This window comes from Spea bombifrons, chromosome 2, assembly GCF_027358695.1.
Source record: "Spea bombifrons isolate aSpeBom1 chromosome 2, aSpeBom1.2.pri, whole genome shotgun sequence".
Lineage (NCBI taxonomy): Eukaryota > Metazoa > Chordata > Amphibia > Anura > Pelobatidae > Spea > Spea bombifrons.
Genome location: NC_071088.1, coordinates 25593918 through 25621878, shown reverse-complemented (window position 1 = coordinate 25621878; position 27961 = coordinate 25593918). Strand labels below are relative to the sequence as shown.

The following is a 27961-nucleotide window of genomic DNA, read 5'->3' as shown; positions in this document are numbered from 1 at the left end:
ACAAGCAACTGTCCCGCTTGCATCACCACTTAAAACACACTTAGTTTTTGTCAGCACAGTCATGCATATTAAAAATAACCAACACATTGAATTGAATTCCCATAAGGCTCAGCCAGACATACTACTTCCATGATGCTGGCTGAGCATCATGGGAAATGCAGCAACAGTAAAGCTGCAGATGCTAGCTGTGAACTAAAATTCCCATGATTCTCAGCCAGCCAGGTGTCCTCCATAATTCTGGCTGAGCATCATTGGAAGAGCAGTCCACAGCAGCACAGATTTTTTTGTTAATTAAAAAAGGCTCATGTTAGCCTCCCTCCCTGGACCCTTTACACATACCAGCCCATACACATAAACACATACACTGCCTTTACACACACATATACACATACACTGCCCTAACACACACACACATATACACTGCCCCTACACACACACACACACATATATATACACTGCCCTTACACACATATATACACATACACTGCCCTTACACACACACATATACACGCACACTGCACTTACACACACATATACATGTTCACTGCCCTTACACGCACATATACATGTACACTGCCCTTACACGCACATATACATGTACACTGTGGTGGGAGCACGAGGTCTGTCACTTCAGACCTCGCTTTCCTGCTCCCTCATCACTACACGACGGCTATTCCTGCAGAGCGCAGGGATGATGCTGTATGATCTTGAGCTCTCCAGGGGTGTGATGCTTTCTTTCTCCTGTATGGAGATTACTGTCTTTTTTAACTAAGCCGGCTTCCCCTTCATATGCTTAAAGGTCCCAAATAAGTTTAATGGGGAGACATTTGATTGGTTGGTGTTGTTGTGGCTAAACAAGGCTTCCTATCATCCCCTGGGGTCTTTACATATGTAAAACAATACAGCCATGAATCTACTACCCTGAAATGGACACACCCAAAGTTTATTAAAGCAGGTTTATTTACCCATGGCTGTCTTATCCATAAGTCTATCCTATCCACCCATTGTACCTGTCTGTCTACACCCAAGGTTTGTTTAACATAAAAATAATACATAAGCAATTTTCCATAGCATAACATGTTTTTAACATCACAGAGCACTTTAGTACAACGCATTCAACTGCCAATGTTTGTCTATGCAGATGGCTTTCTATGTGTTTGATTTTATACACTTGTTAACAATGGATGTGCTTGAAAGACCTAAATTAGGATGGATATCCACACACTTTTGGTCATATATAACCAACAACAATGGCAGTGCTAAAATACATTACGATATACAGCAATGTGATTAAAATTAAAATATTTGTTTTTCCATGGGACTCCCCCTTAAGCCAACTAAAGATGACAATTTAATGTATCTATTGGTTGCATTCTGCCCACCAGGTGGCACTAGAGAACCCACTGATAGTTTTCTCCTGCTTTAAAAACAAAAAGTAGAAGCCCCTGCTTTGATAAGTTTAGATATTTCATGATAACTGTATTTATTTTAATATACATGATAAAAGGCTTGTATGACAAAGGGAATTTATATGTGGCACTGCAGGCCACATCACCACATGATTGAGGACTGAGTACTTTTTAATGTGTATGTTTCCCAGCCAGATTACTATGTCACTCTGTAATTTAAGCACAGAGCATGTCCAACACTGAGAGCATTCCCATCCAATGACTGCTTAGGGAGGTAAAAAACCCCTTTCATTTAGATTTTATTGCAATGCTTCTGGACACAGTGAGTGCCTGGTGACATGAAAAGTTCAGTGTCAGGCAAAATCTATATCCCTCCTCCAATTCATCTGCCTAGTGAAGCTTTAACTGTGAAGCTCTGAGATTAGACCTTTAAAAGAGATTTCAAAAAGCACCTCTGGCTACCTCCCACTGCCTACCTCACCACTATATTAATGCCAGGAGTGCACACAGGGACTCATTAATCTACAGAGCACTCCTGAGACACATTGGCACTGGATCCTACCCTTATAGAACTCCAGACTGTGCTCCACTGAACTTACCTACTGACTACCTCTTTATCCTCACTTCTCCTTCAGATGATGGCATCATGTGTGAAGCAACTTTTGAGCTGCAAGAGGTTCTTCATTTTGGTTTTTACCCCTGTGGTGCTTTTGCCATTGCCACTCCTCATTCAAACCAAGGTAAATAGTTCTTAATTATAATGGGTATTTATTTACAGATATGTACATGCTGCTATAATTTGGAGCCAGCTAGCTGTTGCTAAGGGGATCTACTATAACAAAGTTTGAGCTTGCTGAATGATTAAAGGGACATCCCAGTGTCTTAGGGAGCCCCCTAAACAATACACATGAAATTACTTTGTACTTTAAAAAAGTTATCTAACATTAAGTTATGGACCATGTTGCAAGACTATGGAGGTTGTTTATACAGAGCAATTCTGGTGCAAAGTTTTAAAGATTCTGCTGCAAAATGCTGATGCATCCCATACAGTGATCCACTCTGGAGAAGGCTGACAAGGGGCAGGGAGGCTCTGATTTAAAACTTTTGGGCTACTTTCTGAAACCACTGTAACAAAGTAGAGTAACAATGAAAGGGCAACATTAGCAACCCTGTGTGCACCTGTATAGACTTTCTATGCATCCACTTTCCGTTGTCAGTTTAAAAGCACCATTGTAAACAAGACCAAAAAATTATGATGCAGGTATGGACATTTGATGATAGGGGGTTATTTTATTGTGTATGACATAAAATCCCAAGCATGTCATGTACTTTTATATAATAATTTAGATCCAAGATTCTAGTTAAAAAAAATAGCTGACAGATTTTGGCTGTTTTGAGCACATTTTATGGATGCTACTTTTAAAGAGAGAATGTATGAGAAGTATATGATGTGGATTGGCTTATATTTTTCCATACTGTCCTATTGAAAAAAATATCGGTAGAAAGTATGGATTTATATTGAATGAATTCTATGTTTTTTCCCCAAAAAAACATTTTTCATGGATGCTTAAGATAGATGATTAGCTATGATGCAGGCTTGGGTGATTTTCATCCCCAGACTATGTAGTAGACACCTATCTTCAGCTTCTTGGTTTGATGTCCTTCTTTGTGAGCAAGGAAGCATTTAGATGTCCCTTCTACTGTTCTGGCATGTGTCAGTCACTAAAAGTGTTGGTACACCCCAGTATTTACTTACAAGAAGGGCTAGCAAGTGTAAATAGCAAAAACCCACCTTCTCCCTGATTAATCAACATAGATCTTAGTGCACACTTTGTTACCTGCAGAATGCAGATACACCCCTTTAAACGTTTGTAATTACACCACTAGTAACCAGAATTCCAATGGTCTGTCAACTACACCATAGAAGGCTTGGTAGGGATTATGTGAAGTGTCTTACCCATTAAATTAGTACAGTAGTAGTAATAGAAGTAGCATCTACAAGCAGTTATTCCTCAGTTGAGCTTAATTTGAAAGGTTGTTTATAAAGAGCAATTCTGGTGCAAAGTTTTAAATGTATTCATGATCACTAGACTATCCCTATTCCAAGATGCCACACAGATGCAGAGATGCTAATTTTAATACGACCTAAGGCCTCTAACATAACCGCTGTATGATATCATAGACTGGGGCCTAAAAAGTTGTATGACTTAGGGCTACTGTATACAATTTTCTCAGTTTGCCATTAAGAACATAAGTAATCTTTCTTCACACAACTGTGAAATAAATACATTGAGATATATAAATAGAAAGGGGTACTTGCTTTGCATTTTTTAAAATGACCTAAAAGCCACATCATGGGACTGGGTGGAATGTGGCCACATGAGCTCCAGTTACTATTTTGGCATTAGCACCGACATAGACTGACTCACTTGTTCAAAACATTTTCAAAATATTATGGAGATTATGACTTTTTGAGTTTGTGTTCTAATGGTATATGCATCCATCACAGTGACACTTATACCTCTTGTGTAATATACCCTAACACTCTTCTAGATTGTAAGCTCATTTGAGCAGGGCCCTCCTTCTCCCTTGTTTTCGTCATTCAAATTGTAATGTTATATACTACTTGCTATGTCCTGTCTACCCATTGTACAGCGCTGTGGAATATGATGGTACTATGTAAAACAATAAATAATAATAATAGTATGCCAAGACCTAATTAACTTTGTGTATGAGCTATTAATGGGCTATTTGGTGGGTAATTACAGAATTTTTAACCCTGGGAGTTACTGTGTTCATGTGTGGCCAAGTCCCCAAAAAACATGCAGTGAACACACTCTGATAGGAAGTAGGACACATCAAGTTATAACATGCATTAAATGTAATTAATTATGTCTGTCCAAAGGTTAACTTCGACCCAGGGTTAAGCCATAAGGATTTCTTATTTGCATGAGTGTCCTGTGAACTCTTGGTTAGTGTAACATGCTTCAGAAAAAAAATCTGCAAAGAAATGGGATTCCTTTAATCACGTTCAACTATACATTAACTCAACACATTTTGATTGCTAAGCAAAGACATTATAGATAATAATTTAATGCAAAACATACTTTTGAATCCAATTATATCACAACCAACAGAAGACAATGTCACATGTAGCACATCTAGCAAAACTCAGGTTTTTTGTGACAGATGTAATACATTGTCATAAATAAGACATTTTAATGCTTACATGCAGTATTTGAAACATATAGAATACACCTGGGGTATTGGTGGTATCTGTGGTGAGTAAAACTTGGGCAAGCAGGACACCTCACATGCTGCACTAACCTCAATACTCTATAAAGCAGCCCAAGTGAGCCTGAGTTGGAACTTGTAACTATTTCATTATTACTGTTGCACTCAAGCAGATTTAACATAATTAGATTTGGGCCTGGGGAACTGATACTTTAAATTTTTATTTTTTTGGTTACTGTTCTTTTCTTCTATAATTATATATTAATAGTAGTAATGTTTGGAGTCTTGTAGGGCAGGGATAAATGTCCTGCTGATAAAGCAACTGGGAGTGTAGTAGTAGTAGTAATAATAATAAATATAATAAATACATGCCTGTACCATTGTCATGGTAATAAACTTATGATAATTAATCTTATAAAGGATGTGTGTGCATTAATTTGGCTGAGACAGCGAGACAGGTTAAAGGTGAGGAGTTTGAGTACAAGGTTATGGTGCTCAAAAGTGTTTGATGAAGTGTGCGCTAGACACAGAAAAAATAATATTTTGTTTCAATGGAATATCAATGAGGAGTGAATTGTTTTGTCCTGACCATTAAGTCTGAGAAATATGTTCCCTGGCTTGGGGAAGGGGCTGGCCTGGGTAAGATATGTTGGCCTGTGATGAGGTGGATCCTTGAGAAGGTTAAAGAAATGAATGGGCCTAGAAGGAAATGGCTGGTACTCCTCTTCAACACCATCCATAAGGAAAGTCCCTGAATAAGCTGTGGATAAGCCTGTGGTGGCACAAGGCATCTAGGGAAAAAGTCTGTACAAAATGGCGAGAGTGGTACTTGCTCTCAGTAGAACAAGTTACAAATATGTAATGGGGTGTAGCAGGAACATAGTAGACATGTTACTGGAATGTAACAAAGTTTATAGGAAGATAACCACTTTTTAGACTAAAACTTACTTAACTTTTACAGATTTGGGTCAATTGTTTCCTAAATGTTATACAAATGCCTTTGATGTGAACTTCAAATGACAGCACTTAACATTTGAACAGATGGCCTCACAACCAACTTTTTACACAATATCTATATACCTCAGTTTGTGTAGATAGAGACTAGGTTGCTATAAGGATTATGTTCACTTTTTGTTTGCTTTGGCACAATACCATATGTATTATTATCTTCTGTATCATCCTGAAAAACAACTTTATGCGAACACCCATTAGCATTGACTCGTATGTACTAATACGGTATTTGGGAGAGAATTTCTGAAAAAAATGACATTTTCTCTTTATATCTTCCATTATTTCCATTATTATTATGAGAAATTAAATTTGAGTTTTGAAAAGCAACTTCAATTAGAAGAAATATAAAAAAAAGAAATGTCCTTTCTTAATTTGTAAAGTTTTTTCATGTTACAGTTTTGCTATTCACTAGGTTCTAGATGACCAATGATTTTCATTTGTTAAAACGTCAAGTGGTAGTGTTTCAACGTGAACCATTAGCTGCAATTATCCAAAGAAAGTATGTGACCATTTTATTGTGGATGAACCGCCACCATGTTTACAATGTTAAATTAAACAATTTTTAATATTGTTTTTCCTCTTTTAAAGCAATTTCATAATATAATGTTCTAGACATTCGCATATCTGTCATTTGTATGTGTTATAACTTGCAATCTACTAGACAAGTAGCCCAATCTACTAGATAAACGTCTTGTGTCCTTATCATACTTCCTTGTGGTATACAATAGAATGGCTCAGTCATTATCACTCACAGAGATTTATGAAAGTCTATAGAACAATGGACTTCAATAAACAAACTGGACTTTAAAAGCGTTGCAAGAAAAATTCAGCTCAATGTGGTGTTTGAGCAGGGAAAGTCACCCGAAATATCACATGATTGCCTGTTAAATTCATACTGCATATTGAAATAGAAAATCTGCTATTTTGTGTGAACGCCTTTACAAGGGGAACACAATCTCGCAAGAATTATGATGTAGAAAGTATAGTTGTCATACGTTTACTTGATGCACACTGTGAGGATAGGTTGAATCCAGCACTTTTAAAGATATTATGTTGTTATTAATTGGTATGACAAATGGTTAATGGTGGACAATGGATGTGTTTTGATGATTTTAAGATTATAAATTCTGATAAGTTCCTATGGCCATGGGGATAGGGTTAACTGTTGAAACTCATACAAGCTTAAGCATTTCACAATACAGCCAGGGCAATAAGCCATTAAACATCCACTATTGAAAGAATGAATGTGACAAATGCCAGGGAAACAAACGTGCAACTTTTGTAATGTTATCAATTTCTCAGTAAACATACAACTGGGAGAGGCCATAAACTATTGCTTAGCAGGGCGGAGATGTCCCAGTTTCTGATAATCCGGTGTTGCAATGGTCAAACTAATTATTGGCACTGTAAATCGCATTTGGGCATTTTGTATCTAATGACTTTAACACAGTGGGGGCTATGTAGAAAAAAGCTACCTGGGCTGCAAAAATGGAAAATGGTTTTATAATCACAGCAATCAATGGTATGATCCAACAGCATGATTTCTCTATTTGTTCCAATGTTGGTAAGGCCACCTTCCAAACTTTGTAGCAGGATGTCTTATTGTAGAGGTTCTTAGGCTGTGTTTCATCTGGTGATACAAAAGAATGAAAACATTAAGAAGCCATGTTCATCACAGAATGAGGAAAACAGCATTTTCAAGTGTGACCCTACTAATAAATAAACTATCTTAGGTGAGCAGTATATCAATTAAATAGCTAAGAAATGGCTTCTTATGAAAATGAAAGGACCCCATGGATTAAAATAGAAATTATATAATTATATAAATTAAGTTTGTTAAGTTTACCAGTAAAATTGCGGACATATAAAGTACAGGATTTTTTATTAACGTTATGTTTCCCTGTTGAATTTGACTCCAGCATGTGGTCAGAATGCTGGGTCCAAAAACTAAATAAAAAAAAGTGCTCTCAGGTATAAAAACTGTATAATTCTGCCTGAAACCAAGAGATTTAGTCATATTAAATGTTTATTCAATTATTGGCAATGCTTCAAATTACTGTTAAATAAACAGTGAATATTTGGCTTAGCTCCACACACTTCCTTAGAATAAATTTGCTGTAGTTTTGAGTTTAGATACCCACATTCCCTTTCCAGCTGCTTTCACTCTCTCTTATATGCCCACAGAATGCCAATGAACCTCAAGTAGGATATTCAGTATGACTAGTGTTGTATGTTACAGAACATTTAGGCACAGTTAATCTGTAAAAGATCCTTTTTAATCTGTAGTGAAGATGAAATAAAGAGCTATTTGTATCAGGAAGTACATATGAAAATTATAACCCTGCTACAGTTTCTCTGTGCCCTAAAGATTGTTTCTGTGTGACCCAAAGGTGGTCTACAAACCTTGCTTTGCTATACCAAGGCAGCATTTTATTACTCCTATTTCACAAATCTGTTTTCATTACCATTGCATACATCCCAGCCTGTCCAGCTGTCCCATCAAATAATTTGCCACTTTGGGGGGAAGGTGGGGACCATGGGCCAGTTGGGGAGATCAGAGGATCTCCCCTAAGTGGCTCAGCAAGTTGTAAAATTACTTGAGTTCTGCGTTTTGCAGCACAGACCTCAATCATGGCTCCCACATGGCTACCTTGCAGCAAATTTCCCCTGAGCACCACGTGTTGGCCAGATGGGAAAGGTAGGCAGGTGGTCCAGCCCCTACTGTACCCCACCTCTAATAATTGGGCACCTGAAATTTTGGGGGATATGCCATTCATATTTTCTGAGTACATTGCTATAAACATCAGAACTGTGATCATAACTCATTAAATAATATTTAAAAGCTCTTCAGTGACACTTGTACATTTCTATAATTATAAATACCGTATTACTTAAGGATTGTGTGGGCACATTTCTTATAACTTCTCTTGTTGGCTCAATTTTGGAATTGGGAGGAGCACTTTCCTGCCATTGACTGGCCACTTCAAGTAGTCAATCAATGGTGAAAATTACCAGACCAGAACTGAAACGAGGACCTGCAGCTTCTCCCTATTATTATTATTTATTGTTTTATATAATGCCATCAAATTCCATAGCGCTGTACAATGGGTGGACAGGACAAAAAAAGTAGTATGTAACATAACAATTTGACTTACAGAGACAACAGGTGAGGAGGGCCCTGCTCAAACGAGCTTACAATCTAGAGGGATTCAGGGTGTGTTACACAATAGGTAAAAGTGCCGTTGTTAGGGATAGACCAGCCACACTAGTAAAAATATTGCAGGAGAGGGACTAGGAAAGGTGAGCTAAAGAAATATGGGAGGATGTTAATGTGCTATGTGGTAAGCATCCTTAAAATGAGTGGGTTTTGAGGGATTTTTTGAAGGAATAAAGGCAGGGGGAAAGACGAATAGGCCGGGGGAGAGCATTCCAGACGATAGGGGCATCTTGTAAGCGTGCATGAGAGCTAGAAATCAGAGGAGAGGATAGAAGGAGATCATTGGATGAGTGGAGAGACCGGTCAGGAGTGTATTTAGAGATGAGTGAGGAGATGTAGGTATGGGAACCACTGTGAAGGGCTTTGAAAGTAAGAGTCAGGATTTTGAAATGAATCCTGACGTGCACAGGCAGCCAGTGAAGAGACTGACAGAGGAGAGAGGTGTTGGTGAAGGGATGGGAGAGGAAGATAAGTCTGGCAACAGCATTAATGGTCGATTGTAGAGGGTTGAGTCGGGTAAGAGGGAGAGTAGCTAACACAGGATTACAATAATCAAGGCAGGAGATAATAAGGGCATGGACAAGAGCCTTAGTGGCATGCTGTGTTCGGAAGGGACAGATGGGGGCAATGTTTTTAAGATGAAGACGGCAGTTTTTAGAGACAGACTGAATGTGGGGGGTGAACGAAAGGTTGAAGTCAAGGGTGACACCAAGACAGCGGGCATGAGGAGACGAGGAGATGATGGCACCATTAACATTGAGGGAAACTGATGGGGGAATCTTAGCAGGAGGGAGGGAAGATGAAAAGTTCGGTTTTGGAGAAATTGAGTTTCAGGAAACGTGCAGACATCCAGGTAGAGACAGAGGCGAGACAGTTAGTTACACGATCTAAGACAGAGGGAGAGAGATCAGGAGAGGATAGATAGATCTGGGTGTCATCAGCATACAGGTGGTATTGAAAGCCAAATCATGAGATTAGTTTGCCAAGTGAGGAAGTGTAGAGAGAGAGAGAGAGAGAGAGAGAGAGAACAGAAGGGGTCCTAGAACTGAGCCTTGGGGTACCCTGACTGAGAGGGGGAGGGGAGGTGTTACTGGAGACAGAGATGCTGAAGGTACGATCAGAGAGGTAGTAAGTGAACCAGGAGAGGACAGTGTCATGGAGACCAACAGCATGAAGAGTTTGAAGGAGAAGAGATTAGGATTAGCATGGAGTAGTGGCCCTTGGCTTTAGCAGTGAGTAAGTCATTTGTAACTTTAGTAAGGGCGAAAACCAGAGGGTCAGGTAGGTAGTTGGAATCAAGAAACTTGAGTTAATTGGGTATTAACAATTATTTCAAGAAGCTTAGAGGTGGGAAGAAGTAGAGAGATGGGACAGTAATTGGACAGATCAGTCGGGTCAAGGGAGGCTTTTTCAAGATTGGAGTAATGGTAGCATGCTTGAAGGAGGATGGGGCAGATCCAGTAGTGAGGGAGAGAGTGAAGATGTGAGCTAGAGAAGGGACAAGAGTAGATGAAAGAGACGGGAAAGAGAGTGAGATGGGAAGGGATCGGGTCAAGGGGGCATGTGGTTGGACAAGAGGAAAGAAGAAGAGGATATACCTCCTCTTCAGTGACAGCAGAGAATTGATGAAATGTAGTGAGGGGAGAAGAGGTCAGTGGGTAGGAGGGTGCATAGTCAGAGGGAGGGTGAGGTCAGGGTGGTGACTGTCCCTAAGATTTGTGTTTTATTTTATTTGTTAAGAGTAAGCTGGCTTTAAGGTGCTGTGTCACAATGCAGTGTGAAATCCGCTTGGCTTCTTGATGTTCCTAGCCAAAGATAATACAGAATACAAATCATGGGTGCATACCAGAAAATGCTACATTTACAAATAGAATTGACCTTCTATGTAATTTATTCTGCTGCAAATCAGACAAACTTCCTCTTACTGCCGTACGGCCCAGGGGACAGCCGGGAATCGCTGTATACACTGGCAACAAACCATCATCATTTGCATAGCCCTGTGTGTGATGCAACCTGCTATTGTTTGTAATCCTCACAGACTCTTGTACATTACACTTTATAGTTTATAGCTGGGTTTCCCAACCTATGGTATACTGATACCTTGGGGTACTTCTGCTAGGGCCAGGGGCTGTTTAAATTTAATTGCAAAATGAATTAGGTATTTTGTATGTAGCAGAGACAACAGGGGTTGTTAAGTAAGGAAAAGCTTGGGGGTACGTATATAAAGAAATCAGATATCAAGTATATGGAAAACGTTGAAAAACACCTAAAGGAAGACTAAGCCCAATTTTTAACCATCTTGATCCTGAAGTGACTGATATCAGTCTAAACAGTACTATGGTAATACAAAAAGGGTAGCTTGTCTGCCTGACCAAGCATGACATTTGAAGCCTATTCAAAGACTAATGCCAGTTAGCGGATGACTATAATATTTCTTGTGTTTACTTTTCACCATGTCGGTTCCTTGATTCACCATAAAAGTATTTGTTTAATTAAATTTGAAATGATATTTGTATAACCCATAACAGTCTTGAATTCTCTTGCAGGAAAAATTTAAATGGGATGTTTACGTTATAGCATCCATAAATAAAGGGTTTCTTCCATGCCCAGACTAGCGGTGCCCCACAACCCTGCTGTGATCTATTACTTTTAAATATTTATTGATCATTAACTTTGATGTAAATTTCAAGTAGCCTACTTTTATTTCCAGACTGAAATATTCTCCATCATCATTGTTTGATTGCATTTCAGGAGGCCAGTTGTGCTTACTCCATTATCCTAATGGCCGTATTCTGGTGTACAGAGGTTATACCGCTGGCTGTCACGGCGCTGCTGCCTGTTCTGCTGTTTCCAATGTTCGGAATTCTTGAATCAAAAAAGGTATGACATCTAAAATAAAGTTTTTTCCTACTTAGGGCAAAGTAAACTAGGTGACGCTCAACATATAGTTAAAATACCTCACTTCAGATGTATCACAGTTTACAGTTCCTACAATCCTCTACGAGTATGGACATCTGGAAGAGATAGTCCTCAAACTGTCCCTTGTCATATGCAAGGGTTTGGAAAGTATTTTGTCCCCATCTATCAGTTGATCAAAATTTTTAGCATCAACACTTAATTGTCCTAAACTGGCTAATTGTATTTCTGAGTCGGAGTTAACATTTCTGAGGGCATGACCCATATGTTAATTGTTCCCCTTTAGGACATACTTCTAATTGCAATTGCTAAAATGTATAAGAAATCATGAAGATAAATCAGCACAGCCATATTGCTTAATCCATAAAATGTTCAATCCCTAGATTGGGTTTCCAATATTTTGACCTGTACAACCATTTTTTTTAACTTTATTACACTGGATTGGGGGAAAAAGTTGACAACATTCAGCCTGGGAGCCAATCACGCCCCAGTGGGCCAGGAATATAGTAACCAAAACACGTTTAGTAGACAACATGTTCAATGAGACCAACACACGTTCAATAAAAATGGCTTGCATAGGATAACTTCAAAAACAAAATCACCAAGCCCAGGTGGCTTTATTCAAAACTATAAGCAATTAACACGCAAAAACACAAAAAATGGTCAGGTCAACATCAAAATCTTCTCTTTTATCTGATTCTTGGAGCCTAGGTAGGAATTCCCCTAACGAGCATTCCTTGCCATTCTTGCTACCCGCAATCATTCTCTAATGCTTCCATAAATAAAACTGTAATGTGAGAATAAAAAAGAAAAAATCTTAGTTATAACATGCATAGAAGTAAATGATGTTGTTGTGCATCTTGCTCATAGTATAATTACAGTTTAAATGATTTCAATGACAGGGTCACCAAAAAATGCTAAATTAGCACTACACTAGCACTTAATTGTAGGTGATTTACACCAGACACTAAAGTACCTGCGCACATAAATGTTATGTTTCTTATTTAACTTATTGAAAGTTTGGTCCTAACCCACACAAATGTAAAATATATATGATAGAATAATAATTATGTCATAATTGTCTTGTGAAATCTAAAATGCTCTGAAGAGTTATTGTATAAAATGTCTTATCGTTTGGTACTATAAAGCACATTGACCACGGTTTTATTTAGTTCATCTTTCATCATACAAAACCAATATTTATGCCAGGTTTGCAATATTTGCTGACCAGCAATTGCTACAGTACATGTTATCAGTGGACAGTGATGACATGAGCTAAATTCCATTTTAAACAAGATCTTTTTTTTGCCCCAGTGTTGTCCTCAAATGATCCTATAGACTTCGATAGAAAATGTGAAAGATTAAAACACTGATAACGTATATATATACGCCAATGATAGTTTAGTTTTTGTACTTGTCATGAGTTTTCGAAGAAACATTTTAGAAGTCTATACCAGCAAGCATTAAAATGACTCACAGCCATGAAGACAAAAATATGCATTATTTGTTATGGGACAAAATATTTTATGTCATAATTAGGCTTTAAAAAATTCACCTTTTTTTTAAATCTTAATTTTGTTTAAAAAAATCTTAAAATACAATTATATACATCTGATTTTAACATTGTTTCTTTTACTTTAAATACCCTCACATTTCTTAGCTGCAAATATTTTTGAAAATTACTGTAATGAATCACTTTTTAAACGTGCTGTATCTAGTGCTGATGTGTCTACAAAGTACGGGCTAAATACAGCAATACACAATGCTGTGTACCTCTATCATTATTTTAGTTTTCAGCGCATAAGAAGCATTTAAGTGGGAGGAAACGTATCCCTTTGGTATTCCAAAGACGCAAATTAAGCTTTTTTTCTAAACCCGAGGTTTCAGCCTTTATGTGTCAGTATCTTACTCAGACATATAGCAGCCAAATAGTGTACTTGGTCAAAAGTTATTTTGTTTCATTGCCTAACCCTTTGAATGGCTCCTGATGAAATTAAAGGGCAGTTATACTGATGAAATCTATGAATGTTTTGGAAGTTTGTATTTTTTTCTATATATTGCCTGGAAAGACATTGATAATAGTTAGATAATTGTTTACTTTGGCCAGATATGAATTCTAGATCACCTTAGACACAGATAGGACTAGAACCCCAAGCATTAATATATTTATTTCTCACCCTATGTAGAAACTGTGTTTCTTTCTATTATTCTTTTTTGCTACCTTTGTTTGTTTGGTATATATTCCCTCCTTCCAGCATCCAAAATCGTTTTACATGCTAATGTCAGTTACTAACATGCTTATGTCTCTTTGTGTATCCCATAGGTTTGCATGCAGTACCTGAAAGATACTAACATGCTGTTTGTTGGTGGCCTAATAGTGGCTGTAGCTGTGGAACAGTGGAACCTGCACAAGCGCATAGCACTCAAGGTTCTGCTCCTTGTTGGTGTGAGGCCACCCTTGTAAGATTCTTTTAATTTTGAATACATTTAGCATGTTCTAGGTTATTGAACATTGACATATTTTCACTCTATTGGGATGATCTTTTATCATTTTCTTGACGGTTTTATTTTAAAACGGATGCCCCCTTTTAAGGATACTTCCATGATGTCATAGATGTGTTTGAAGAGTTTGAAATATAAAATACTGGCAATAAAAAAAATGTTTTCAGTTTTTATAACCAGTCAATTAAAAAAGAAGTATTAACACCTGTATTACACAGTTTGTGGGGCTACTATAATTCTAAAACATGTAGTACTTTTGTATCAAATTCTATTAAAGTCCATGTAATCTGTTTTCTACTGTGCTGGTTTATGGGTCTTGTTGCTTCAGCAGGTAACCTTAATGATATTTCGTTATAATTTGTTATCATAGAATATGTTGTCAATATTTCATTGCTATCAAGTATTTTGTTGTTATTGCTTTCCTTGATAAGGGATAAACCCGTTATCTTGTCATCCCAGGGAAAGAGAACAAGTAACTCCTTTCTTTATTATAGTTATTATATATTCGTCAAAAAGATCATTCATCTTATTCTCCTATTTTCTTGTGTTAAATGATATCTTTAGGCTTATGTTGGGATTTATGGGGGTCACTGCCTTCCTGTCAATGTGGATAAGTAACACTGCCACCACCGCCATGATGGTCCCGATAGTTCAGGCTGTCTTGAGCCAGCTCAATGACACCGACCATCATACTTCTGAGTTAGAGAATTCTGAAGGACGGACCAATCCCGGAATGGAACTGGAGGAAAAAAACGCCATGGCTATGACTTCTGTACAAGGTAAATACACTTCATACACTAGTTGCCATTTATGTACAGAACATTTTTTCTTGGTGTATGTTAATACATCAGCAGGTTTTCAGCCATGTTAAACGCTTACAAAATCCTTGCCCATCCTTGGTCAGATACCTGTTTTGTGTATTTTCATATGTTGAAAGAGTTTGTTTTTTTGTTTTGTTAATGGTGCAAGATTACATGATGAGGTAATTGGTGGTTGGTAGGATTCAATAGATGGTACATAATATTTCTCAAGCACACTTGAAAGTTTCACTGCAGGTTTAGGTGCGTATTTTCTTTGTGTTTGTATCTTTCATAATGTTGACAGAGGAAAGATTAAATGAGACCTCACCTTTCCATTTCTTACGAAGGGTATGCCGTACATAATCACTTATTTAACTGTTCTGATGAAACATTTACTTAAATGTGTGGATCCCTTCTAAAAGCTAACTTGAGTTCCACTTTCAGAAGGCCAACCTTTGCACTTTTGAACTGCTTCCAAGCTTGACTACTTCAAAAATAATGGTGTTTTACAGACTACTACACAGCTTAATTTGAATATTGGTCAGAGATAACTTACAGGGGTCTTGAAAGTCCAAAAGACCAAGTTATCCTGTACTAAAAAAGCCTGAGTTGGTACCTTACCATTGAGGGCCCAAAAACCTAATTCTAAAACCTAAATGTAATTATAATGCTGTATAGTGGCATCTCTGAAAAAGAATATACTGGGCAGCGAAGCTAGAGCATTTATCAGTGAAACTTGTGGGACTTCTTTGATTCTCTTGTTTTTTTAGGGATGCCACTGATTAGGATTTGGGATTTTGGGGCCTTCTGTATTATTGTGAGATTGCCAAACAAAGTGTATTTGATCTGGGACAGAAATGCTTAAGAGGCTATACCAAGGTTAAATAAATATAAATATATATATATATATACACAGTATGTTAGTGAAACTATAATTGCAAAATATTTTCACTGTATGAAAACATGAGGAAAGCGCTGTAGAGAAAGGCATGACTGTAGATATTGTTAATATCCTTTTAGGAAAGTTCATGGGCATGCAAAGGCTGGTTGAGGGATTTAATGGGCAATCTAAGGTGGCGTAAAAGAAATGTATTAATTCACTTGTGTATAACATTGACAATTTAATGACGGATTTTGTATCCATCTTATGGAAAGTGACTTATAGTTTGTAATGACCCTTTCCATGATTATGATTAACCATAGCACTTTGAAACCTTGATGTGTAAGCTGAGCACAACATCTATGTTGTTGTCGATTATTTCATTTTTGTGCTTGCTTTGATAGTTATAAGCAATGGTCATATGCACGAGGCCTCCATAGACACTACTGAGAGAGAAGAGAAGAAACGCATTAATAAAGGAATGATGTTGTGCGTGTGCTATGCAGCAAGTATCGGAGGCACGGCCACCTTAACAGGAACAGGCCCTAACCTTGTCCTAAAAGGACAATTCACCCAGTAAGTACACGAGCACACTTAGATAGGATTTAATATATGTATTACAGAAGTACCATTATCCTCCCTGAAAGGTGAAAGCTTTTGTTAAGAAGTACTACCAAAAATTTGAATTTACACTGACTTGTCCCAATTACACGTTGTTCATCTACAGGATTTTTCCAGACAACGGAGACATTCTGAACTTTGCATCATGGTTTGGATTTGCTTTTCCCAATATGATTGTGATGCTATTTATGGCTTGGATGTGGCTTCAGTTTTCATTCATGGGCTTCAAGTAAGTTTCTTAATAAAACTTGACATTAATATGATCATTATGATATTAGTTTACATTGTGTCTTATAGATAGTAGATAATATGCTTTATATATCAACAATAATTAAACAGAAAAAAACAGTAAAAATGAAAAAAAAATTAAATATGTATTAAATTGGTGCATTTCTAAAATTATGTTTTGATTTTATAAATGTTCTGTCATATTGTGCTCTGCAGTTTACAACTTATAATACTTTATGGATGGACATTTTTTGGTGGTGCCTCTTCAAAATATGTGCCTCTGATTTCCCATGTATTAAGTATTACGTTATTATTTTGTCTGATTAAAGTTGATGAGCAGAAGTGCAATTTTGAAGTTTGTACCTAAGGGAAGTGTGTCCTTAGGCTTATGGACTTTGACTACTAAGACTCTTAGAATGGTAATGCCCTGCTGTAACTTCAGTGCTGTGGGTAGATCCACAAAATGACCTATTTGGTTATCCACGGGTAGCCACTCAATATAAGAAAGAAGAAGAAAGATGTGGTTGTGTAGAAATACTCCCTACAAATCTATACCATGGCAATATTTCTCAAATCACAGCAGGCTAACCCTGAACCTGCACATTGTTTCCCAAAAACTACCTGGTATTTCATATAGCAAAGCTTATGATGAGAACGTTGCTTTTAAGATATGCTCTGCCAGTTCCTCATTATTACAGCAATTGCCTGATTTAGAACCTCCTGCTCTGTTTTCTTCCTTTACTGCACTTTTTTCTTTGTGTTTTTATTATATCAGAATATCTTGGGCTCTCTCTATCCTATAATTCAGCTTTCTTGTCTGTACCTTTTATTTTGATCTTTACAGGCAGATCCATTGGACTAACCATTAAACGATTCATGCCTGTGACAGTAGGTGGAAGATAAGGAATTAAGATGTTCTATCTTCAAAGTCAACTTTTATATCTGCTACAAACAAGTAATTACCTCACCTTTTCCTCATATTAAGCTTAAAGAAGACATGGGGCTGTGGAGTAATAAAGTCAGAGAAGGAACAAGCTGCCTATAACGTAATCCGTGAAGAACATCGAAAGCTGGGACCCATTTCCTACGCAGAGTCAAGCGTCTTACTGCTCTTCACTCTACTGGTCGTGCTTTGGTTTACAAGAGATCCAGGCTTTGTCAAAGGCTGGGCCACTGTGCTTTTCAATAAGGATAATGTGGAGTAAGAATTTATGGATATGCTACTATCATCTGCTGTCGGACAATGTAATTTTTTGTGAGAACATGCAAGAGATAATATGGTAGTATGATGCAAAGTAGACATTATAGTTGTAAGGAAACCACCAATGTTGTATATATACACATATAGTGGTGTAATAACATTACACTGTGGCATTTCAGAATACCAATTTTGAAAGCAAATTCCTACATGCATCAGAAATAATTGTGTGATTTGTCAGTTTTTTCCCCAATAACAGCCCAAATATACAATTCTTTAACTTTTCATTAAGAATATATACTTACATTTTTATTGCAAACAATGGCATGCCTGTATATTTGGTAAAATATACAGCAATAAGCATGTTTATTGTCATGTATATTATTTGTATGTGTATGTACCTATGCAAGTGGAAAAGAAATATAAAAATATGACATATTAGGCCTAGAGAAAAACTTGAAGTTGATACATTTTATTGGACCAACATGTCCTTTCTAAAAAGAGACCCCTGTCATTTTAATGCCATCTTAATTTTTAATGTTGCCCTAATAACAGGTATAACCTTCAATTAAAGACCCCATGTGGAAAAGTATGAATTTGCATTGTAGAGGTTGTCTTCATCTTGTCAATGATTTTTATTGTGGGTTGACTTGACTTGTGGTGGCTATAGGTAAAGGTAGGTGTAACAAAACAGAAAGGGAAAAACAATCATTAATCCAGTTCCTTTTGATCTGCTGCAGGTATGTTACAGATGCCACTGTTGCTGTGTTCGTAGCTGTCCTCCTTTTTATTCTACCAGCCACCAAACCCAAATTACACTGTTATAAGAAAAGTAACAGCTTCGACATTGATGATTTGGAAGAAGGTACTCTATTCCTCTTTTATTGATAAAATATATTTGATACGCTTGAAACTATCTTTTAATTTGAATATGATTTATATAATGTCTATATAAATCAGTTATAATAACTGAAAATAGTGCAACTTATTTATAATTGTTAAGCATAAGGGATAACCATTGATAAGATTTAAAGATTAGCAAATTAGTCCCCAAGGAAAGCTCGGGCATTGCAAGTGAGTGATGTACACACTGTAATGTTACTCTTCCATCAGCCTCTTTTAATAACCTATATCAAGCAAAAAAAATATATATACACAAATGCATATCCTGTCCCAAGGATGCCAAACCCATGGCCTTAGTGGCCCTAAAAGGACTTCTGCTTCATAAATACTGGACAACTGTTTGAGCTCCTGGTCTGTTTCGGATCATTGAGGCCTAGAGTTCAAGATTCTTGTTCTATGTGTTTATATACACAGAAAATATTTACAATGACACATACATGGCGCACAAGTAAATAGTCAGTAATGTCTGCACTCAAGCATATTCAGTCATTTTGAAGGACAATTTGCTGTAAATACAGGGCTGTAGTATTAATATAATGTTCTTTAGGAGATATTTTCCACCGTTCCACTGTTCCACTATTTTCCTTTTAACTGTTAAATTTGTATGCCTGTCAGAACTTGGAACCTGCTGAATGAACCAGTGGTTACTAAATATTTTATCTTAAGACTATTATGAAGAATTATATATATATATATATATATATATATATATATACTGCTTTTCTAATTAAAATGTCATAATTTACAGAAGAAAAGGAGTCATTTTTCTCAGTGCCGTTACTGACATGGAAGGTGGTCCACAAGAAGATGCCCTGGAGCATAGTCCTTCTTCTTGGTGGAGGTTTTGCTTTGGCCAAAGGAAGTGATGTATGTTTTTTACTTTTATTTATTTATTGTTATTAGTGTCTTTCAGTGAACACTTCTTGGGGTGTCTTACCTCTGCTGGTACCATGGGTGCCTAACAAATTCATTTTGTTGTGTAACTCTGTGTTTACTCATCCTGTCAAAATCATCCTCTCAAATTTTAGCTCCCAGTGACTGCAGCTTTTAAGTTAAATAATTTGAGGAAGCATCCATGGCAGTCTGTGTTATAATCTGAAATTACCCCTGAATCTCAGACAGTTTTCTTTCTGTTTTAGCCATGTAAACATATGAAAGAAGTGGATACATTGATGGATATTTTTGGAAATGATAACTTTGGGGAATATTACATGCCTACTTGGTCCTTGATGAATATACCCCTTTGTGAGCCAGATGAGAGGGAGTGAGCAGTTCCAGTGACTTAAAATAACGTGCCAATATTATTACTTCAGTACCCCCCAAAACTGCCGGTCTCTCCTCAGACTGGCACAATTCAAGCCATATCTGAGGTCATCTACCTTTGCTCATATCTTAAAAACTTGAAGTTCAGTAGAGAATAGTTAATTTCCAAGAAACTCTACCCAAAGGTAACTAGAGCCTGCTAGCTAAACAGTAATGTTAACATCATTTTTCCTATAAGTTAGTGTTTTCCTGTTTCATTGATAGGACTTGATCCCACCAATATAACTTTAAAGTTGAATTTCCATTATAGTGACACAACACTCTTTTTAACATAGGCTTCTGGACTGTCTCATTGGCTGGGACAACAGATGACACCGCTACACACCATACCACCTTGGGCCATTGCAATCATCTTGTCGCTGATGATCGCTGTCTTCACAGAGTGTGCCAGCAATGTTGCCACAGCAACTCTCTTCCTCCCTATACTTGCATCTATGGTAAGACTTTTCCCACAAAATCCTGTAGATTGCAGAGAATAGCTATATTCATCTAGCACAAGAGCTTTGTTTCACTCAGTTTAAGCAATAATGAAGTGAAGCCAATAATAATGTGGATTAGCCAGTTTTACCAATACCTGAAAATAGTGTAAAGGGGAAATATAGTCCTTTGGATTAAATGTAATTTAAATGACAATGAAGTACAATAATTGTTAACGATAACGGAAACAATGACATTTTTTATTTATAAAATCAACATTATTTATATCAACAATTCTATTTTATGTTAGGCATCATTGTTTGGATTTATCTCGAATAAACAGACATTTTCTAAGCCGTATTTTGTGTATTTTCCTTCCCTATCAGGCAAAGTCCATAGAGGTGAATCCACTCTACATCATGATTCCCTGCACACTAAGCACTTCCTTTGCGTTCATGTTACCGGTTGCTACACCTCCGAATGCCATTGTGTTCTCGTATGGTCATCTTCGGGTTTCAGATATGGTAAAAAATATTTTCTTTTTTAATCTTGAGTCCTGTCTGGCAAACATAAAGCGACAAACTCACACATTTCATACTGACAAATGATGGTAGATTTTAACACAAAGGCTTATTTAGATTTGTGATACAAATAAGCAATATAAAAATATAAGACAAATTATATTTCATTATTCCAGAACACTTATGTTTCATATGAGAACTCATGTTTTAAACGAAGGGAGGTTTTCACATAATCATGGAGAAGGCTACTGCAAGATAGATGTAAGGGACAAAATTAATACAGGATTGAAACAGAAAAGAAGTAGCAAAGTGAACCAAAGAAGACATTTTATATCAATCAGTTGCGTCTAAAAACAAAGAAATTGAAAGCTTGTGGGGAAAAAGGAGTGAAGAAAAGGAGTTCAGGAAGGATTATTTTTGTGTACTAGGGACACATCAGGGGAGAGACAGCGGGAAAATGATGTGATAGCAGCCGTGAGACTTGGATGTGCACATATGTTTGCATATTGTCAATCACCATTTCGATTGACTCTGAAATTGTGATTTATAAGTGTGGATGCCAAAAAAAAAGAAACTGTAGAGATGAAATAGAAGAAGACTAGAAAACTGAACTTTAGGAGCCACTTTGCTGGGTCTTATGATCTTTTTGAGTAGATTCCATTATTTAAAGGTCCTTGCAGAAACTGAAAGGAAAATTGCCTTGCTGTCATCCATTTTCACTTTTTCTAGAAAATAGAAGTCTTACCTATCATATAAAATTGATCCTTCAGACTTAAATTGATTTTGTTGATACTGTACACGCTGACTGCTCTAGTACATTTAATTGTGAGGTGCCCTCATTAAAGATGATAATCTGAACACACTTGGACATCCCAGGTACCCTGAAAATCCACATTATGGCATCCATCCGTCCATCCAAGCTCTCCATTTTATTTACGGATTTCTTAAAAGCATTTCCATTTATATGAATTATGAATATACTGCACGTTGTAATTTACGTGTAGAAATGCTAACTTTGTTCTTAATACTTTCAGGTAAAGACTGGTATCATTATGAATATCATTGGAATTATATGCACCACAATAGCTATCAATAGTTGGGGTCGTCCAATGTTTCACCTGGAAATCTTCCCACCTTGGGCCAACATCACAGATGGGCAATAAAAATTCAAGGAGCCACAAAGAACATTCTACCAGAATCAAGTATATGAAGACAAGATTTTTGAAGGCCTAGAAGTGCAAGAGACAACCACTTAAAGACTTCTGTGAACAAAAGATTAAGTTTACTCCAAATTGACATCTACTGGATTTTAGCAGTCACTGGGTTCTTCAAGATTAATCTGCACACTCTACAGTTTGTGTATGTGTACATTGTTGAAATGTAAATAGATTTTTTTGACCAAAATCTGTCTATTAGATATGAATCTCAGTATTCTTTTGTTCTATACGACCTTCGTGTGCAAGTAGGTTTTATTATTTATATTAACTTTAATGTTATAATGATATACATAATCGATGATCAAAAAATATATCAATTTCTTAACAACATTAATTTAATTTAGTAAACTGAACAACATGGTTTACCATCATAAACACTGTGTAATATTAACAGTTTTTTATTCATAAAATGTATTAGTAGCCGATTACGGCCACATCAGTATCACTATATCGTAAATCTGTATCATAGTTTTCAATAGACGAAGTATACAGAATATATTGATAACAGCAAATCAATTGGATTTACAAATTCGCAATCCATCCCCACCCCTATATTTTTTTCAAAATATGATCCTCGTAGTGATTATTCATCAGTATGATTCACATTAACACATCAAGCTTATTCAGTAGATTAGTACTGAGCATTGTATAAATCTATTGTATTTTAGGTAAGGGACTGATATAAATTATAAAGGGACCAAAGCTCTCTTATTCTTATGGAACCAGCATAATTATTAACCTGTGATGAGCCAGGTGTTTTAATGTCCAGTACTAAGAAAATAGATTTTGCATCTTTGCATTGAACAGATGACTGTTGAAAAGATATAGCCCAACATAGTTAAATGCCAAATCTAAAGTGCTTTACCGTAAATGTTGCTGCTAGAAAAATAGGAACCTCTAAGATGGAAAAGAGATATAAGCAAGAAATCCTTATGTATAAGGTAACCTAGAATACATAGACTTTATAGCAGATGCGGTAGAACTCTGAATGAAGTTAATACAATCACTGTGTTACTGACCTAAATGTAGTAATCAGAAAACTTATGGTTGAAAGTAATTATGTGTTTATAGAAAATTCTCATATTTATCATTTTTCAAATGTATATCTATAAACATTTATGTAAATACTTGTAAATTTAAGTGTTGTTATATTTGTTATGTTTACTGAATTATACACACATTTATTTAACAGCTGCTAACCCTGGGAAAGTAATATATATATATATATATATATATATATATCTATATATCTATATATAATACATGCATGTTCCTATGTATTAAGGCCTAGGATGACAGATCTGGGCAGGAGAGCAGCTCTTGTCCAGACCTAGGGCAGCACTCCTTGCAGCACTCCTTACATCACTGATAAGGCTTCACACAAACTCGATCTTTCACTCCAGAGACAGATCAGATGCTGAAGTGTGCGGCCGCTGGCAGGGGCGTAACTAGAAGCCTCAGGGCCCCGGTGTGAGAATCAGTTAAGGGCCCCCCCAACCCAATCTACCCCCTCTCACACTATCTACCCCCTCTCCCTGCCTTCACACTATCTACTCTCTCCCTATCCCCCCATTCTCACTATCTACCCTCTCCCTACCCCCCATTCTCACTATCTACCCTCTCCCTACCCCCTTCTCACTATCTACCCTCTCCCTACCCCCCTTTTAGGTCACTTACCGTGCAGTCCTATGGAGGGGGTGCGAGGCATCCGAGACAGACGCCTCATGCTCCCACCACTGCAGTCGGGGCAGCGCTGAGGCAGGCGGCAGTGGCATCGGCAGGGAGCAGAGGAGACAGAGGGGCTCCTTGGGCCCCCCTCACTGGCAGAACTCTAGGGCCCAGTGGTAGTTCTGCCACTGGCCGCTGGCTAGTTCTGCACGTATGGCTGTACAATTTGGTGGCCCCTGGCCTTAAAGTTACAAGATGGCCTTGGCCCCAGTCTGTTGTTGCATTCAAATAAACCCATTAGAAACATCAAGGCCTAGAGATTGGATGCAGTTCAAGTTGTCAGCACATTTTGGAGAATTTAGCTTAATATAAGTGAAATGTGGCCCCTTGCTCAATGCACTATGCTGTATTAATCAAAGTACTCTGTAGTTCATTGTCTCTAATGTAGGTTTTATTTGATGAACACATACATACAGAAAAATAACAGTAACTGGAAGTTATAGAAGCTGCTATGTAAATAACCATCACTTAAAAGTCTGCATTGCTGAGTCTAGTGTGTGATGTTCTCTAATGATACATTTCCAAATAATTCACAAAATAAAGGTTTCCTACTGTATTCTTTCCCCTTGGTGGCATTTTTGTAGCATATGGCATGATGTTATGTAAGTGCGCTGCCTCAGTTATGTCTATACACGGGAACTGTATAAATGCATAGACCCTTAAAATCAAATATTAACCCTTTAATACTACATCCAAGAAATTCTTTGGTAGCGATTTGCTGAAACACTTGTATTCAGACAATGATTTCTGCTCAGGTCAAGTGCCAGTTGGGATACTCAGATATTATTCAATGAGAGTAGAATATGAGGGAGTCCAGACTATGTGACTCTTAGATTATAGAGATTAAAAAAGTTTAGCATTAAATTGAATAGCTCTGATAAGCAGAAACTTCTATGAATGTTTCCAAATGTTATCTGTGCCCCTGCTTTATAAGAACAGAATAACAGTATGATGATATCTTCTCAACTTCACTTGAATTGGGTTTAACTGTCTGTAGCATATCTGTTCATGGACAATGGTCTCCTTGATAAGACCTATGGATAACTAATTGACATTTAGTCAAAGGCCTACCATAAAGCTATGTTTGCCTAGAAACAAAGAATTTGACCTCAGATAAGATCCATTCAACCCATCTAGTCTGCCAATGTATTCTGATGGACAGACTCAGACCTTAATCAGTCCTTGGTCTTGTCTAGAGTCAAGATAGCTTTATGCATATGCCATGTATGTTTAAGTTCCCTCACTATATTAGCTTCTTCCACTTCTGATGTGAGCCTGTTCTCCTTATCTCAGGTAAACGTCCTTACATTACATCTAAAACTCTGACACTCTAGTTTTGACCTCTTTTTCTAATATTTGTCTTCGTTCAAAACATCCTGAACTTTGCTAAATCCCTTTAAATATTTAAATACGTTTTATCACATCTCTCTTCTTTCCTCCAAGCAATACACAGTGAGCTCCCTTAGTCTTTCCTGATAGTCTTTTATCCTGGAGATGAGATTTCCAAAAGTATACATAATACTTTAGGCGGGATCTGATTAAGATATCTATTAAGATATATAGATACCTTTCTCTCTCTCTTTCTGCTAGTAATGCCTCTCGCTATACAACCCAGCACTCTGTTTTCTTTTTCTGATGCTTTCTTGCATTGTCTGGTAACCTTTAAGTCATCAAAAATAATTACTTGAAGTCCCTCGCTTCTGTTGTCGCTTACAGAATAGTGCCCCAAATGCTATATTCTGCCTTGGGATTTTCACGCCCCAAGTGCATCATTTTACATCTATCAACATTAATCTGCAGCTGACACGCTCTCAGTTCCTCTAATTTACCTAAATCATTTGCCATTTGGCTTGTTTCACAATTGTATCATCTGTATAAAGACATATATTACCATTAAGACCTTTGGTAATCCTACCTATTTGTAGGGACTTCCATTGGTGATCACTGATATATCTTCAGTGAGGAAGTAATGTGTTTTGGTTAAAAGAAAATTGTAAAGTTAATGTTAATTAAAACATAAGATAACATAGGTTCCCTTCTAAAACGCCCCAAAAAACTATTTAGAAGACATGATGCCGCTCACACCAATGGCATGGAAATGTGCTCTTTAGTACCCAAATCCATACAGTTGTTGCAATGTTTACCCAATACCTGTGTAAGGTCAGGCACACATGGTCTGCAAATTCCTTTCAAGCAATGGGTCCTGTCTATACATCTGGGATGATCAAAATAAAAGATGTGCTCAGGACAATACATACAATGCCAGCCTTCCATAAGTAATGTGAAACAGCATGATGACTGCACTTATATTTTTGTGTGCTTCACATGTCAACAAATGTTCAATGAACTGCTCCAGTATTTGGATTTAAGAATAAACCCTTGCTCTTTCTGAGCTCTAAACAAACTAAAAGGTGCTCCGCACCGCCGGGGTTACTTCTCCACTGGCTGGGTGGGGCAGAGGACAAGACAAGTCCTTTTAAACACTCCTGATTTGGACTAAGTGAGACGAAGTGAGACGAGGGTTCATTAGTAGGTTTTTTTTTAAGGAATTGCAGGCTTGGGGTGATGGTGTTAAGAGTATTGTTAATGAGTCTTGTATGAAAGAGTCTTTAGATGGTGAGATGTCTCCACGTGGGTTTCATTTGAATAATGCCATTAAGGAGAAAATTTGGAATGGTGATTATGTGGACATTTTGTCATTGTTACCCACATCTGAGAAGTTTTTGTCTAAACATGAGAAGGACGAGGATAGAGTGTATATTGAGGCAGCTCTTGCCAATTATTAAAAATCTTGCCGTTTGTTTTCCGTCTTTAGGTTTCCAGTTGAATGGTGCATTTTATTTTGATAAATGTTTGCCTATGGGCTGTTCTATTTCATGTTTTTGTTTTAAAGCTTTTGGATCCTTTTTCGATTGGTCAGTTAGAAAGGTTTCAGGTTTGGATTCAGTAATCCATTATTTAGATGGTTTTTTGTTTATAGGTAAGGCTGATAGTACAGAATGTTTAGAGTTGTTACATGAATTTTTTGTCTTAGCTGATTATTTTGGTATTCTGTTGGCGCATGAGAAAACCGTTTTTCCAACCACATCGCTGCAATTTCTAGGTATTGAAATTGATACTGTTAATATGTTGTTTAGAATGCCTGAGGATAAAATTGTTAAGCTGAGGTTCATAATTACGGTGGTTTTGAAAGCAAAAAAGGTGACGGTTAATAGTTTTCAGTCATTACTGGGTTTGGTAAATTTTGCTACAAGAGTAATTCCTATGGGCAGAGTTTTTTCTAGGCAGATGGCAAAAGCCATTGCTGGAAAAAAGGTACATTATTACAGAGTGAGGGTTACAAGCCAGATTAGAGAAGATTTGGTAGTTTAGAATCTGTTTCTTAAAGATTTTAATGGTGCAGCTATCTGGCAAGAAGAGTTTATTTATAATAATGATGATTGAGTTTTTTTTATTGCTGCAGCAGGGGCATCAGGTTTTGGTATTTTCTGGCAGGGTAAATGGGCAGTAGCTAGTTGGCCGCCAGAGTGGCATGAAGCGGGATGGACTAGGAATTTAGTTTTGCTGGAATTGCTGGAGCAAAGTCTGTACCAGTAATTAATTTATTGAGGCGTATATTATATTTCTCTTATTAATAATATTCGGTTGAAAGTCAAACATATTCCTGGGAAAAATAATGTTATAGCTGACGCTCTGTCACGCTTTGATTTCAAGCTTTTCAAGGAGCTGGCACCCCAGGCAGAGAAAGATGGATTGAGAGTTCCAAAGAGCTTGAAGGGTTCCAATAAGTGTTTTAATCTAAAAGTGTTTTATCTAAAAGTACCTGGGAAAGCTAT

At 37.1% G+C, this 27961-nt stretch overlaps 1 protein-coding gene across 1 annotated transcript; it reads left to right on the top strand.

Moving 5' to 3' along the window:
• Positions 1-1960: 1960 nt before the first annotated feature.
• Positions 1961-22593, top strand: SLC13A5 (solute carrier family 13 member 5). The gene is made up of 12 exons (XM_053456695.1): positions 1961-2149; positions 11623-11751; positions 14111-14247; positions 14854-15068; positions 16374-16545; positions 16697-16819; positions 17804-18019; positions 18757-18881; positions 19668-19786; positions 20518-20679; positions 21046-21183; positions 22215-22593. Exons 1-12 carry the CDS (start codon positions 2045-2047, stop codon positions 22341-22343), a joined length of 1770 nt encoding a protein of 589 aa, XP_053312670.1. The 5' UTR covers positions 1961-2044; the 3' UTR covers positions 22344-22593.
• Positions 22594-27961: the final 5368 nt, after the last annotated feature.